Source organism: Zeus faber, assembly GCF_960531495.2.
Source record: "Zeus faber genome assembly, chromosome: 6".
In the NCBI taxonomy this organism is placed as follows: domain Eukaryota; kingdom Metazoa; phylum Chordata; class Actinopteri; order Zeiformes; family Zeidae; genus Zeus; species Zeus faber.
This window is the reverse complement of record NC_137201.1, coordinates 9,508,975-9,521,691: the sequence shown is the minus strand read 5'-3', so window position 1 is coordinate 9,521,691 and position 12,717 is coordinate 9,508,975. Positions and strand designations below refer to the sequence as shown.

Below are 12,717 nucleotides of genomic sequence, written 5' to 3'. Positions count from 1 at the left end.
TATTAAATCTGTTGCCAGAAACTTGGGAGTACTGTTTGACTCTGACCTAAACTTTGAACAACAAATTTAATTAATAAATGTAATTGTCCAGTCCTGCTTTCTTCAATTAAGAAGCATTTTAAGAATCAAACCAATACTATCACACAGCGACCTGGAAAAAGTTCTTTTTTATAGATCTGCCCCCGTTCTTTATCTATTTAATTGTTGTTTATTTATTTATTTATTTATATTTTTCCCCTTTTATATCTTTTGCTTATTATCATATTGTATCTACTTTTTCTGTTTCTTTATCCATTTTTAAAATGTAATGAATTCATTTAATTACTGTTTATTAATGTTCCTTTGCCTTTTAATTTCATTATTATTATTATTATTATTATTATTATTATTAATAATAAAAGTGTATGAGAAAGGTCAGCTGCCTGTATTTAAACTTCAGTAGCCAAACTTCCCACATATTTAATTTGTTATAATTGTAAATAATTTTCTACAGATAACTAGTCATGTCTTAAATAACTATTGTACAAATTTGAGTTTTCTTTCATGTGTTTCACTATCATAAGTCTAATTTTCCTGTGATTTACTTCGTTTTCATTTATAGAAAATGTTTCACATTCACAACTCATTGTAAAATTTTCTTTATTTTACATTTTTTATTTGAATGTGAAATGTAACATTTTAAACAAGGTATAAATAATTATAATTGCATCATTTGAAATTACATTTATTTAATCTTTAGTGGTCTCCATAATATCTGAAATATTCATAGATTTTTGTTCTTTTGTCATTTGTGGTCAATATGAATGTTATTAAAATTATAATTTGTTTGTTGTGGTTCTTCATGACACACATTGTATTTCTTTTCAGTATCTTAACTATATAGTACATATAGTTTAATTTTATATCTGTCCGTTAGCCTTTTATGTATGCCTTTTATGTCCATTTTTTTGCTAGTGGGTGTTGGGTTGTCGTTGTCGTTGTGTGTCAATAATATCCGTCTGTAGTGCGGTGATTTCAAATACTGGTTGAGTTTGGCGGAATTCATTATTGCTATTACAGAAACGATAGACAGATTAAATGTAATTCAATTCAATTGTTGTAGTAAGCTACGGAACTAGTCGTGAGTCATATTCATTCAGACATTACGATCCTTGCGTGTGAATCAACAATTGCATACCACTGTGTTTCTGTGTTACAGAGAAGTCAATAGGTAAAGTCAATTCAGTTGGGCATTGTTTTTGACCCCGTCGATGCCTTCTATGATGTGCTCCAAGGTCCTGTGGAAAACTTCAGGAGCAGAGGACATTCAAAAAGGCGTCCTTTGGAAAGAGTAGCAACCAAACAGCGTATGGAACGTATAGTACTTTGTGCTATCCTCATGGAGTTTCAACTGCCCCTGGGATGTATCCATCTTGCTGAAGAACTTTGCACTGGCCATTTGACTTGTTATTTCATCTCTGGTTGGATTCTGGTGCTGTTTCCTCTTTATGTTGGCATTCAGGTCTTTCGGATCCATGCACACTCCGTGGCCCTTGTGGCGGTGCTGGATGACTGGCTTTGCATCATCTTTTAGCTATATCTTGTAGGTTAATGGTAAGACACCAAACCGTTTGATGATGTCTGGAAACAGATCTACTATTGACTCTATGCTGTTCTGTGCATTGGCGTTAATGCAGTAGTACTCTTGACTAGGCCTGCATTTTCACATGCACAAGTCATGTCCAGCTGGAACTACTACAAACATGAGATTGTGTTCTTTTCCTGTAACATCCACCTTGAGTATGCATTTGCCTTTGGTGTCGATGGGCTGTCCATTATCGGCTTTGAGCGGAATAGTATTTGGAGGTGGCTCTACCTTCATGGGTCTGATGTCAAGCTCATTCATCCAACTGGCTTTTGCTCCTGTGTCCAGCTTGAGAGGAATGGCAGCTCTGTTTATGTGCGATGGCTCCGTCCACTTGTCCTGCTCAACTCTGTTCACGCTTGACTGTTGAATCCCTTTAAGCGTAGAATCTTCCTTTGTTACCATACCCATAAAAGAATGCTGCCTGGCTAATTCACTGGCGTGGCATATCTTCACGAATCCAGCTAAGTTCAGTATCTTGCAACTCCGGATCTCAGCATGCTGCTGCGTGTGCGAGCTTAACAAGTTGCCATTTCCCAGAACCCTTCAGAGTCCTTCAAACTTCTTGACAACTGCGTCAAACTTGTCCTAAACGCCTGCGTCGGTGTACACAAACGTGTTGTATACCTCCAATGCTTGAGGTTCCACGACAGTAAGTAGCAAGCGGTTTGCTGTCCAGTCCGAGGGCCCACAGGTTCAGCATGAATCACTGTTTGAATGAATTTCCAGTCCAATTCACAGCGTCAGGTGGCTTCACACGTTCCATGACGGCCGTCTCTGGACCAGTCCTGGTACCGTGTAATGTTTGTAATATAAACCGAAGAAACTTGGGTTCATCAAATATGATTACAGGTACTCCTCACTTAACGACCTGCCTGTTTAACGACGGTTCAGACTTACGACCAGCTCTCTGACCAGTCTGTATTGTACGCTGTGTACAATACCACGGCGTCTTAGCGTCAAGCATCTCAACGCGCATCACCTTTTATATACTGTATACACTATATACACTATATATACCATATACACTATATATACACTATATAAAATACACTGTGTACACTATATATACACTATATATACACCATATAAAATACACTATATACACTATACATACTATATACACTATATACACTGTATACATCTCATCTCATCATTGTTCTCAGTCTCAGTGTCGTTCCCTCAGTCTGTCAGTATTCACTACACTAGCGTTCATAATGGCCACGCCCCCTTACCGTGAAATAACACGGGTCCCCGCTTATCGACCATTTCACTTAACGACCTGGTCCTAGGAACGCAACTCGGTCGTTAAGTGAGGAGTGCCTGTATTCATTAACTACCGCAGCAAACTCAGTTATCATGTCAGCCTACAGCCAGCATGGTGTGGTTTCTTCCATTAAATCCTACCGTCTAATCGAGACAATACACGTGTAGCTTACAGGTACGACCGCTAGTCGTTGCTGCCCTCTGGTGGTCGGAAGTATTAATAACTCCTATCACTACAATTCGTTTTCTGGAAAGAATGAAAGCTTGGTATTTATTTCATGGGTATTTGCTTGGTTGTTGACTTACTTAAAAACCTATCACAATTGTTAGGGTTCCATTTATTCTTTTTTCCTCTCTCCATCGCTCACTCCCCTGTGTGTTGGTCAATCTGAATCACTTTCACATCCCTCCGAAGCAAAGCTGATCGAGCCATCGCAGCCGAGAGACGACAACTCAAGTGTGGGGTGGCCTCAAAAGGTGGACGAAAGAGAGGAGAAGGAGCAGAAGAAGTTTTACCCCCAGTCCCCGCTGTTCGCCAAGTGGGGAGCTGGCCTGCCAGAGGAGCAGCAGAGGGAGGCAGAAGCGCTGTTCCACAGCTACGGCTACAACGTGTTCCTCAGCAACCAGCTCCCACTGGACCGGAGGCTGCCCGACACGAGAAACAGCCGGTGAAAAGTTCTTTAATGCATAGAGCTGATACGGTTTGCAATCCCTGATATCTCTCTCATCTCATCCACAAGTATGTTATTTGTATTACTTTATTTGGTTACTGTAATTAAGCAATACATCAAGTCGGCTATGCTGTGGCGTGCACATGCCCCTTTGGTTGAACAAACGCTTTGACAGTGCCCTCTAGAGCATGCTTTCCCAAACACTGGGTTCCCAGAGGCTTTATTTCACGTGTCCAATACATTTGCAGGATTTCCCCCATTGAAATTCGAAAATAGTTTTATTTGAACACTGCCGGGACAAGCACGTAAAGGGTAAACTGAGGCTTTCACGCGGAGCCGAACCGATCACAAGACTCCGCTGTTTCTATGTCCAGTTCAGCATCCGACACTCATTTAACGTTGCTTTTAATGTGTTGAATGCGTGTGATTACCAAAAAAAACCAAAACATTCCTAGTCTCGCAAGCTTGTTGAATATTAGGGATGCATCCACCAAGCCTGATTTTTTTTCACGGCCGATTCCGATTTTCCGGTTCTCTTTGCAAATGACTGCCTATAAAATGTTTGTGCGGTCTTTCAGCAGAAACGTATTATTATTATTATTATTATTTATTTATTTATTTTTAATAAAAATGTTGCGAGCATGCATCCACATACATCCTCTTTGTGCGCACAAGTGAATGAGCTCTGTCCGTGTGCGGCTCCGTGCACTCTGCCGCTTCATCCGTCACCGTCTGTCCAGCGCTGGGAGTGTGGACCGCACCAGGTGACTTCTGCTCGACTGCACCTTGATAGTACTGATCGTTCGTATTGTTCTGATGGTGGTACTTATAATATTGAATCTAGTATGAAAGACAAGTGTACATTCTGTTTGTTTCGGTGGTAAGAGGAAACAAAATCAATGAGAGAGGCTGTTAGCTCCGCCCAAATGCAATTGTTTAGTCTAATTTAAAAAAAATATATTTAACATGTTTATATGTTTTCAATAACACGTGCTGAAAACAAAGTTGTGATTTATCAAGCGTGTATCTCTTTGAAATGGCTGGTTTATTTATTCAAGATAATATAAGGTGATTGGGAAATGGCAGTAACGTTCATTTATGCACAAATTCAACAAAAATATCTTTATACATTTATAGATTCTTTATAGCTTCATAAATAAGGCCTATTGTGAATTGGGTCGCGATGGGTAGTCATTTTTCAAAAAGTGGGTCCTCAGAAAAAATGTTGGAGAAATACTGCTTTAGAGTGTCCCTATGATGGAGAAAAGATTATAAAGTTCCCCCTAGAGCAGGGGTGTGCCAACCTTTTGGTTCAAGGGCTGGATAGAGTTTTGCAGACCATACATGACCATGTTTTTTCTCTCCATAGTCAAGTTTTTAAACCTGTACATTTTGCTTCAAAACACATTCAGTTATATGACAATAGTATCTCTTGTCATAACCATTTCATCAGTGCATTTACTTATTGCCATTTCACAAGCCCCTTTCTTACATGAAATCCATAACAATGCTGTATGAAAAATATCCGGCAAAGGCAGTAGGTAGTCATTCCCACATTGACCTCCTTTACGGAAATGTTCTGTATCGAGCCTGTTCCCACAAAGATGACTGTTCCGGATACATTACGTAATGCTCACGCCATTGGTCTCTAATATAACGCGAGACTAGACAACACAATCTGATTTTAGACCATCGCTTCGCACCCTAGCCTCCGCTGACCGAGCCCCCGTCCCCGTACAGAATAACCTTAACCCAAAGTTATTGAATCAGTGTGATCATTTTCAACCTGTCCTACACCCTCTACCTCCAGAGAATGAACGTTCTCCACCCGCTCTACCTCTCCCTGTACGCCCGTTCCCTCTCTGGCTGCCAGCTGTGTCCGATGCCAGCGCACCGCACCCCTAACTGTGAAAGACACGGCTAGGGTCTGAGTGTAATATTCAAGAATAAATAGAATACGATTTAAGAATATAAAGAGCGACAATATGGAACATCGCCGGTAGATTCACGGCTTTCACTGCAAGTGGGAAAGGAGCTTGTGCTGCATATCAATAGTAACAGTGGAGCTTTTCTCCCTGCTCTCTCAGCTTATTCAAGTCTGGTAGCATTTTTAAAGTAGAAATCCTACTTCAGTATGACACGCAAATGTTCGTCACTCAGCCTGGATCCGGTCTTTGACTTGTTGATGTTCATGACTGAGAAGGCTTGCGGCCGATGTAGGTCCAGCCAAACTGATGATAAAAAAAATCGAATATATTGTGATTCTGATATAGTTAAATATAATATAATATAATTTAATATTCAGCTGAAGCTGTGAACAACACGTTGAGATAGAAAAAACACTGAAGTGCCCTTTTTAGTGTGTTTTTTTTAAGACCAAAGGGGCATAAAGGGGCAGACGGTCGTTTTCTTAATCTGTATTTTTGTTTATTTATGAATGCGACTTGCCTCACTTGATGGATCAATTCATGCATTTTTATTACGAGAAAAAAATATGTTGTGCTCTCTTGAAATATATTTTCCACAATCCGCACGGATCTCCCCTTTGGATTGGAAGATTCTATTAATAATGGTTAAAACGTATCTAATACTCTCAAGTAATATTTGAGAAGAATACTTAACTTTTGCTTAAGTTTTTTTTTTCTACACCAGAAGTTTAACAATACTTGTCGTTGAGTACAATTCCAGTAATGTAACAGTATTTCTACTTGAGTACATTAGTAGTTTTTGCTCATCGAGTCCTATGCGGTTTATTGACAGGTGTCTGCAGAAAACCTACCCCTCTGAGCTGCCGAGCCTCGGGGTAGTGTTGATCTACCTGGACGAGGCTGTGTCGATCATCAAGAGAGCCATCCAAAGCATCATCACCCACACTCCCAAACATCTGCTGAGGGAGATCATACTGGTGGATGACCATAGCACCAATGGTAACCACCGACACACAGCTCTTGACTCCTAGAAAGACTTCAAAAATGAGCTTTATTCTGTTATGTGATGTCTGAGTGGATGTCGTCCCTATTCCTTACATCCACCCAATGACCATTTTCCTGTGGATTCCAATTTCAGACGATCTGGGAGAGCAACTGGAGGACTACATTGTTCAAGTCAACAAAGAGCAGGCAGGCCTCATTAAAAAAGTGAGGCATGCAGAACAGTTGGGTTTGTCCCAGTCCAGGAACTCGGGCTGGAAGCGAGCCACAGCTGATGTTGTGGCCATCCTGGATGCACACATTGAAGTTACAGAGGGTTGGTAAGTGTGCTTTACGTGACCGGACTACAGCACATTAGGGATTTCAGGGAAGACATTAAAATACAGAGGAAACGCTAACGTCAGTTAAATTCAAAGGCTATACGGGTTACTTAACTAAAAAAGAGATTCCACAATAATATAAAAAAATATATGAACCAGAAGTTGCTGTAGAAATGGTTCAATTTGGGTAAAAACAGGCAATAGATAGACCCACATTTTTCGGCACTAAAAATCTTTAAAATTTCACTTAAAATAAAACTATTGAAAGTAGCTATTGTGCTGCAAGGCTGTAATAATTCATCAGTTCTAGCCAGCCACTTCCAGGCGGACTGAAAGCGAGGACCAGTGCAGGCTCATAGTGAGGAAAGGTTCTGAGATTTGGTTCTTGACGAGTCACTCAGTAAAAAAAAGAGTTATTCGATTTTCCGACTCTTTGATTAATTTGTTTCTGTTGGAGTAACAGCACGGTAAGTGAGCGTCAGAAGAGTCTGGCTGGCTCTGAGTTGTGAATGGAGTTCACAGTAATTATTAAATTCTTTCAAAATAATTTATTTCAGTGGAATGCAAAGAGTAAATCAGTCACATTCAATATGAATTGTGGCAAATTGTGGGAAGGTTTTAGCGTCAAACACTTCATTTCCTGCATTGTGGTCAATTTTTATGGACAAATCTGTGCCTTTTCTCCGTCAATTTATGGTGAAAATGTCCATATAGGTACTCCTCATTTAACGACCTACCTGTTTTACGACCGTTTGGACTGACAACCAGCTCTCTGACCAGTCTGTATTGTACGCTGTGTACAATACCGCGGCATGCGCGCGAGGGACATCTCAGGTTGGACAGTTTGGTGGAAAAGTGAGAGAGGCCAGATTGAGATGGTTTGGACACGTGTGTAGGACAGATGAGAGTTACATTGAGAGAAGGATGCTGAGGATGGAGCTGCCAGGCAAGAGGAAAAGAGGAAGGCCAAAGAGAAGGTTTCTGGATGTGGTGACGGAGGACATGCAGGCGGTTGGTGTAAGGGAGGAAGATGTACAGAACAGAAGGTTTTGGAGGCAGATGATCCGCTGTGGCGACCCCTAACGGGAGCAGCCGGAAGATAATATAATATATACGCTATGTTTACTATATAAAATATATATACTATATACACTTTACACTATATACACTATATATACTATATCAGAATCAGAATCAGAATAGTCTTTATAGCCAAGTAAGTTTACAAGAACAAGGAATTTGTCTTGGTGTTCGGTGCATACATGAAGCATAAATGTAAAACAATAAGTAAAATATTAGTGAAATATACAAGCATATGTAAACTAACTAACCTTTTTATTTTTAAATAAAGCTGTACAGTTTGTGCAGGAATGTGCAAATGTCCGGTATAAAGTAACAGTATGTGCAATGTTCACAGATAAGAGTCCAGAAGAATGAGGAATGTATGTTGATGTAACGCATAGACATACTCATTCAGTTTAAGGGGGGCTTTGTTTCATCAGAGGGTCCCGGGTCTTGTTGCCAGTTGCAGATGGGAAGAAACTGTTGTTGTGGTGGGAGCTTTTGGCCTCGTTGGACCGCGGCCTCCTGCCAGAGATAAGTGTTTCAAACGGTTTGTGTCCGGGGTGGTAGGGCCACAACCTTACCTGCACGCCTCAGGGTCCTTGAGGCGTACAGGTCCTGGAGGCGTACAGGTCCTGGAGGCGTACAGGTCCTGGAGAGATGGCTGATTGCAGCCAATCACCTTCTCAGCAGAGCGAATAAAACGCTGCACTCTGCCCTTGTCCTTGGTGGTTGCAGCAGCGTACCAGATGGTGATGGAGGAGGTGAGAACGGACTCAATGACGGAGGTGTAGAAGTGCACCATCATCATCTCTGGCAGGTTGAACTTCCTCAGCTGCCACAGGAAGTACGTCCTCTGCTGGGCTTTCTTGATGATGGAGCTGATGTTATATACATTATATATACTATATACACTATATATACTATAAACACTATATACACAATATACAATCTATATACTATATTAATATATACACTATATATACTATATACACTATATATACTATAAACATTATATACACGATATACAATCTATATACTATATACACTATATACACTATATATACTATATACACTATATACACTATATATACTATATACACTATATACACTGTATACATCTCATCTCATCATCGTTCTCAGTCTCAGTGTCGTTCCCGCAGTCTGTCAGTATTCACTACACTAGCGTTCGTAATGGCCACGCCCCCTTACCGTGAAATTACACGGGTCATCGCTTATCGACCTATTCGCTTAAGGACCTGATCCTAGGAACGTAACTCGGTCGTTAAGTGAGGAGTACCTGTATTTATATAAAACAAAACACAAAATGCACAAAGTGACAATTCAAAATACAATGGAATATAATGCAGTAAGGTTCTCAGGCATTCTGTATTTCTTTAAAATATTTATTCTCCTGTAGATCAACTTATGTCATTTAATATTACCTCTGCTGAGTCAACGCACATATAGGCATGATTTGCTCTTCTGTCCTCTATTGTTTGGGGAAGTAGTTTGTCTAAGAGGTTGTCTAAGAAGACAGGAATGATAAGTTCATCTTATTAATTGAGGGTAGACAGGCATGCTAACATTGTGTGACGTTATTAACAGTTTAATAGCCCAAAGATGGAATGCAGGCCTAATTCTGACCTCACTGATTCTGGTGTGGGAGGGATGAATGCCGGAGGGACGAGTCAAACAACATTTCTGTCTATTGGTGTACCTCCTGCAAAGTGACTTATAGGTATGCTTCTCATTATCCATTTTTTTGTATTTGTTTTTCACATAATATTTCAACTCACCCTCGCTACTGGGATAGGGTTAGCAGCAGCAGCAGCAGCAACAAGCAGCACACAAACAAACAGTAAACAAAAAAAAAAGAAGCAGTCGGAAAAACAGGCTGCTGCAGACGTGACTTGAGGAATTACATCCAAATCACCACCGGGATGGTTGTTCCTCTTATTGGGTTTCACATTATTCAGATGCAGAGAGGCAGACACTTAGAGGACACACCAGACGTTTCAACTCCTGATGATATCACAAATACGTAGAAAAATTATTATTAGATTATTCTCCGTTTGAAAGGGTTTCTGTGTAGATAATGTCAAAACAAGTGGGCTGATCAGTGAATTGGACATCATTATTTTTGGGGGCCTGTAACTTTTTCTTTTTGTTTCATTTCAAGGGCCGAGCCTCTGCTAGCCAGGATCAAAGCTGACAGGACCGTCGTGGTGTCCCCGGTCTTTGATAAGATCCATTTCGACGATTTGCACGTGGAGCCTTACTCCTCCTCCGCGCAGGGCTTCGACTGGGCCTTGTGGTGCATGTATGAGTCCTTCAAGCCGGAGTGGTACCAGCTCAATGACGAGTCACAGCCTGGGAAGTATGAAGAACAATTAAGTCAGAGAACATGCCTCAGCTGGAGAAGTCAGCTCCTAGATAGAAATGCAAGTTCTTCTGATCGACAGTGCCTTGAGTTAGAATATAATTAGGTATTAAGGGGGTAACAACTCACTGATATGAATCTGAAACCCGTTTTAACATTAAAGATGCGAGAGGGACCCCTGGATCGACCTAAACATACCATGAACCGGTCCACAGCCCGATTCTGAAGTTACGAATCGTTTGGCTGAAGATTTGCTGCTAATTCTACTTTAGTATAAACAAAGCTGCTGCGGAAGACTCACTGATCTAACGTTACAAGTCATGTCACGTTTAGAAATAATAATTATTTGTTTTGTTTGGAGACACGGGGAACAGGGATCACTCCTCTCAATTGCGCAGTCCACTGTCCTGATCCAAGGCAGAGCGGGACAGTCCCTTAGTTGGGCTAAAAATGATGATATGATATGATGATATGATATCATATCATATTATGATATCTAAATGCCATAAAGTACCAAAAATACTTGGGATTCACTCGTCTTTTATGAAATATCTATTTGAAGGGAAGCAATGCCACTTTTATAGTATTGTCCTATTTTAATTCAAATAAATGTCTACATTAAACAAATGTAAATAACTGTCCAGATTGCAGCGTATTGCATGGAATTGCATAGAATAGAATTGCACCGAATCGTTCAGTATTAAAATGTATCGTCCCTGAATCGTACCATAGCCCATGTATCTAGTTACATATCGGATCCTCTTAAAGGAAGAGATGCACACCCCTATTAGGTATAATATATAATATAGAATATAATTAGGTCAAAATATCTTTCCAAGTTATAGCCAAAAAGAAAGAAATAATTTGAAAAAAAACCCCATTTCCATTTCTTCACCCGAGTTTCTTCTCTTGCATTTAATGTGTGGCATTAGAAGTAGCAACATTAAGTACTGGGTGAATATCGCAAATGATGCTGATGGAGTTCCTCAGATCCTCTTTTGTGAATACATATTCTTGCATCACTGAATTTTCACTTAAGTATCAATGCAGCAAAAGTGCCCTCTAGAGTGTCCCTACAATAAAGAAAAAAGTGTAAAAGTTATCACAATTTCTTCAGCCCCCCCCCACTTCCAGGTATGAAATGTGCCCTTTTTCTGATTGTGCCCCTGCCCCTTAAATGCTCTGTGCACACTTATATAAGTACAGTTTGTCTTAATTAGCTTTACAAATGTGTTTTCGTCAGGAGTCCTGCTGTCATGGGCATCTTCGTAGCAGATAGGGTCTTCCTGGGAGAAATTGGAGGTCTTGACGGCGGAATGAGAGTCTATGGGGGAGAGAACGTTGAACTAGGAATCCGTGTGAGTGCAATTATTTCTCAGATCATAATATGCTAAATTGAAAGAACTCGGACATTGAATCCTGCAACCGTCTGATTTTTGTGTCTGGCCGGACCAGGTCTGGCTGTGCGGCGGCAGCGTAGAGATTGTGCCCTGCTCCAAGATCGCTCACATCGAGAGGGCCCACAAGCCTTACGCACTCGACTTGAGCCCTTTCATCAGAAGGAACGCCCTCCGGGTCGCTGAAATCTGGATGGATGAGTACAAGAAGAACGTGATGGTTGCCTGGAACCTTCCGCAGGTGGACGCAATGATTTATTACGCACTTTAAATAATGTCTCTTTTATGTGTGGAACCGGTTCGACAAATGTTACAATCCATGCAGAATTGTACTACATCTAGCTAATATTTTAAGCTTGGCCCTCAGGCACCCAATCAGAGGGCTTCCTTTTTTGCTGGATCATCTAGTGAACCGCAGTCAATTAATACTATTTTAATTGTCTGAATACGCGACCAATAAAAATAAAACAATTCTTGTTTCCTGCTTCTTGTTGACCATATGATGATTTTGATATGCGTGTTTACCATACAGGTACTCCTCACTTAATGATCGAGTTCCGTTCCTAGGACCAGGTTGTTAAGCAAATTGGTCGATAAGCGAGGACCCGTGTTATTTCACGGTAACGGGGCATGGCGATTGTAAACGCTAGTGTAGTGAATATTGACAGACTGCGGGAACGAGACTGAGACTGAGGACGGTGATGAGATGAGATGTATACAGTGTATATAGTGTAAATAGTATATATAGTAAATATAGTGTACTTGACACTGAGACGCCACCCACGCAGCGTTATTGTAAGCAGCGCACAATACAGACTGATCCGAGAGCTGGTCGTAAGTCAAAACAGTCGTTAAACACCTGCAGTAACAGCCAGGCCGCAGGAAAGCCCCTAGCACTCTGCCCTGCAGCCACAGAAGACCCCCCAGCCCCCAGAGAAGCCCGCAGAGCAACAACCACGCCTGGCCCCGAGGAGCATAACCCAGTCCAGGAGCGTGCGAGGAGACCCTGTACCCTTGATGCGCACACATACAACCCACCCCCACGTGCAGGCACAAGACGCAGC

The 12,717-nt window shown here is 41.0% G+C and overlaps 1 protein-coding gene across 1 annotated transcript in view; it reads left to right on the top strand.

Moving 5' to 3' along the window:
* Window positions 1–2,983: 2,983 nt before the first annotated feature.
* Window positions 2,984–12,717, top strand: part of LOC307231624 (putative polypeptide N-acetylgalactosaminyltransferase 8) — a gene marked incomplete at both ends in the record, with an annotated part of 34,896 nt that continues 25,162 nt past the window's right edge. Inside the window, 7 exons of the mRNA XM_080002388.1 lie at window positions 2,984–3,005; window positions 3,306–3,558; window positions 6,322–6,488; window positions 6,628–6,811; window positions 10,056–10,253; window positions 11,500–11,614; window positions 11,712–11,894. Coding sequence (XP_079858514.1) covers window positions 2,984–3,005; window positions 3,306–3,558; window positions 6,322–6,488; window positions 6,628–6,811; window positions 10,056–10,253; window positions 11,500–11,614; window positions 11,712–11,894 — 1,122 coding nt within the window. The remainder of the gene's footprint in view (window positions 3,006–3,305; window positions 3,559–6,321; window positions 6,489–6,627; window positions 6,812–10,055; window positions 10,254–11,499; window positions 11,615–11,711; window positions 11,895–12,717) is intronic.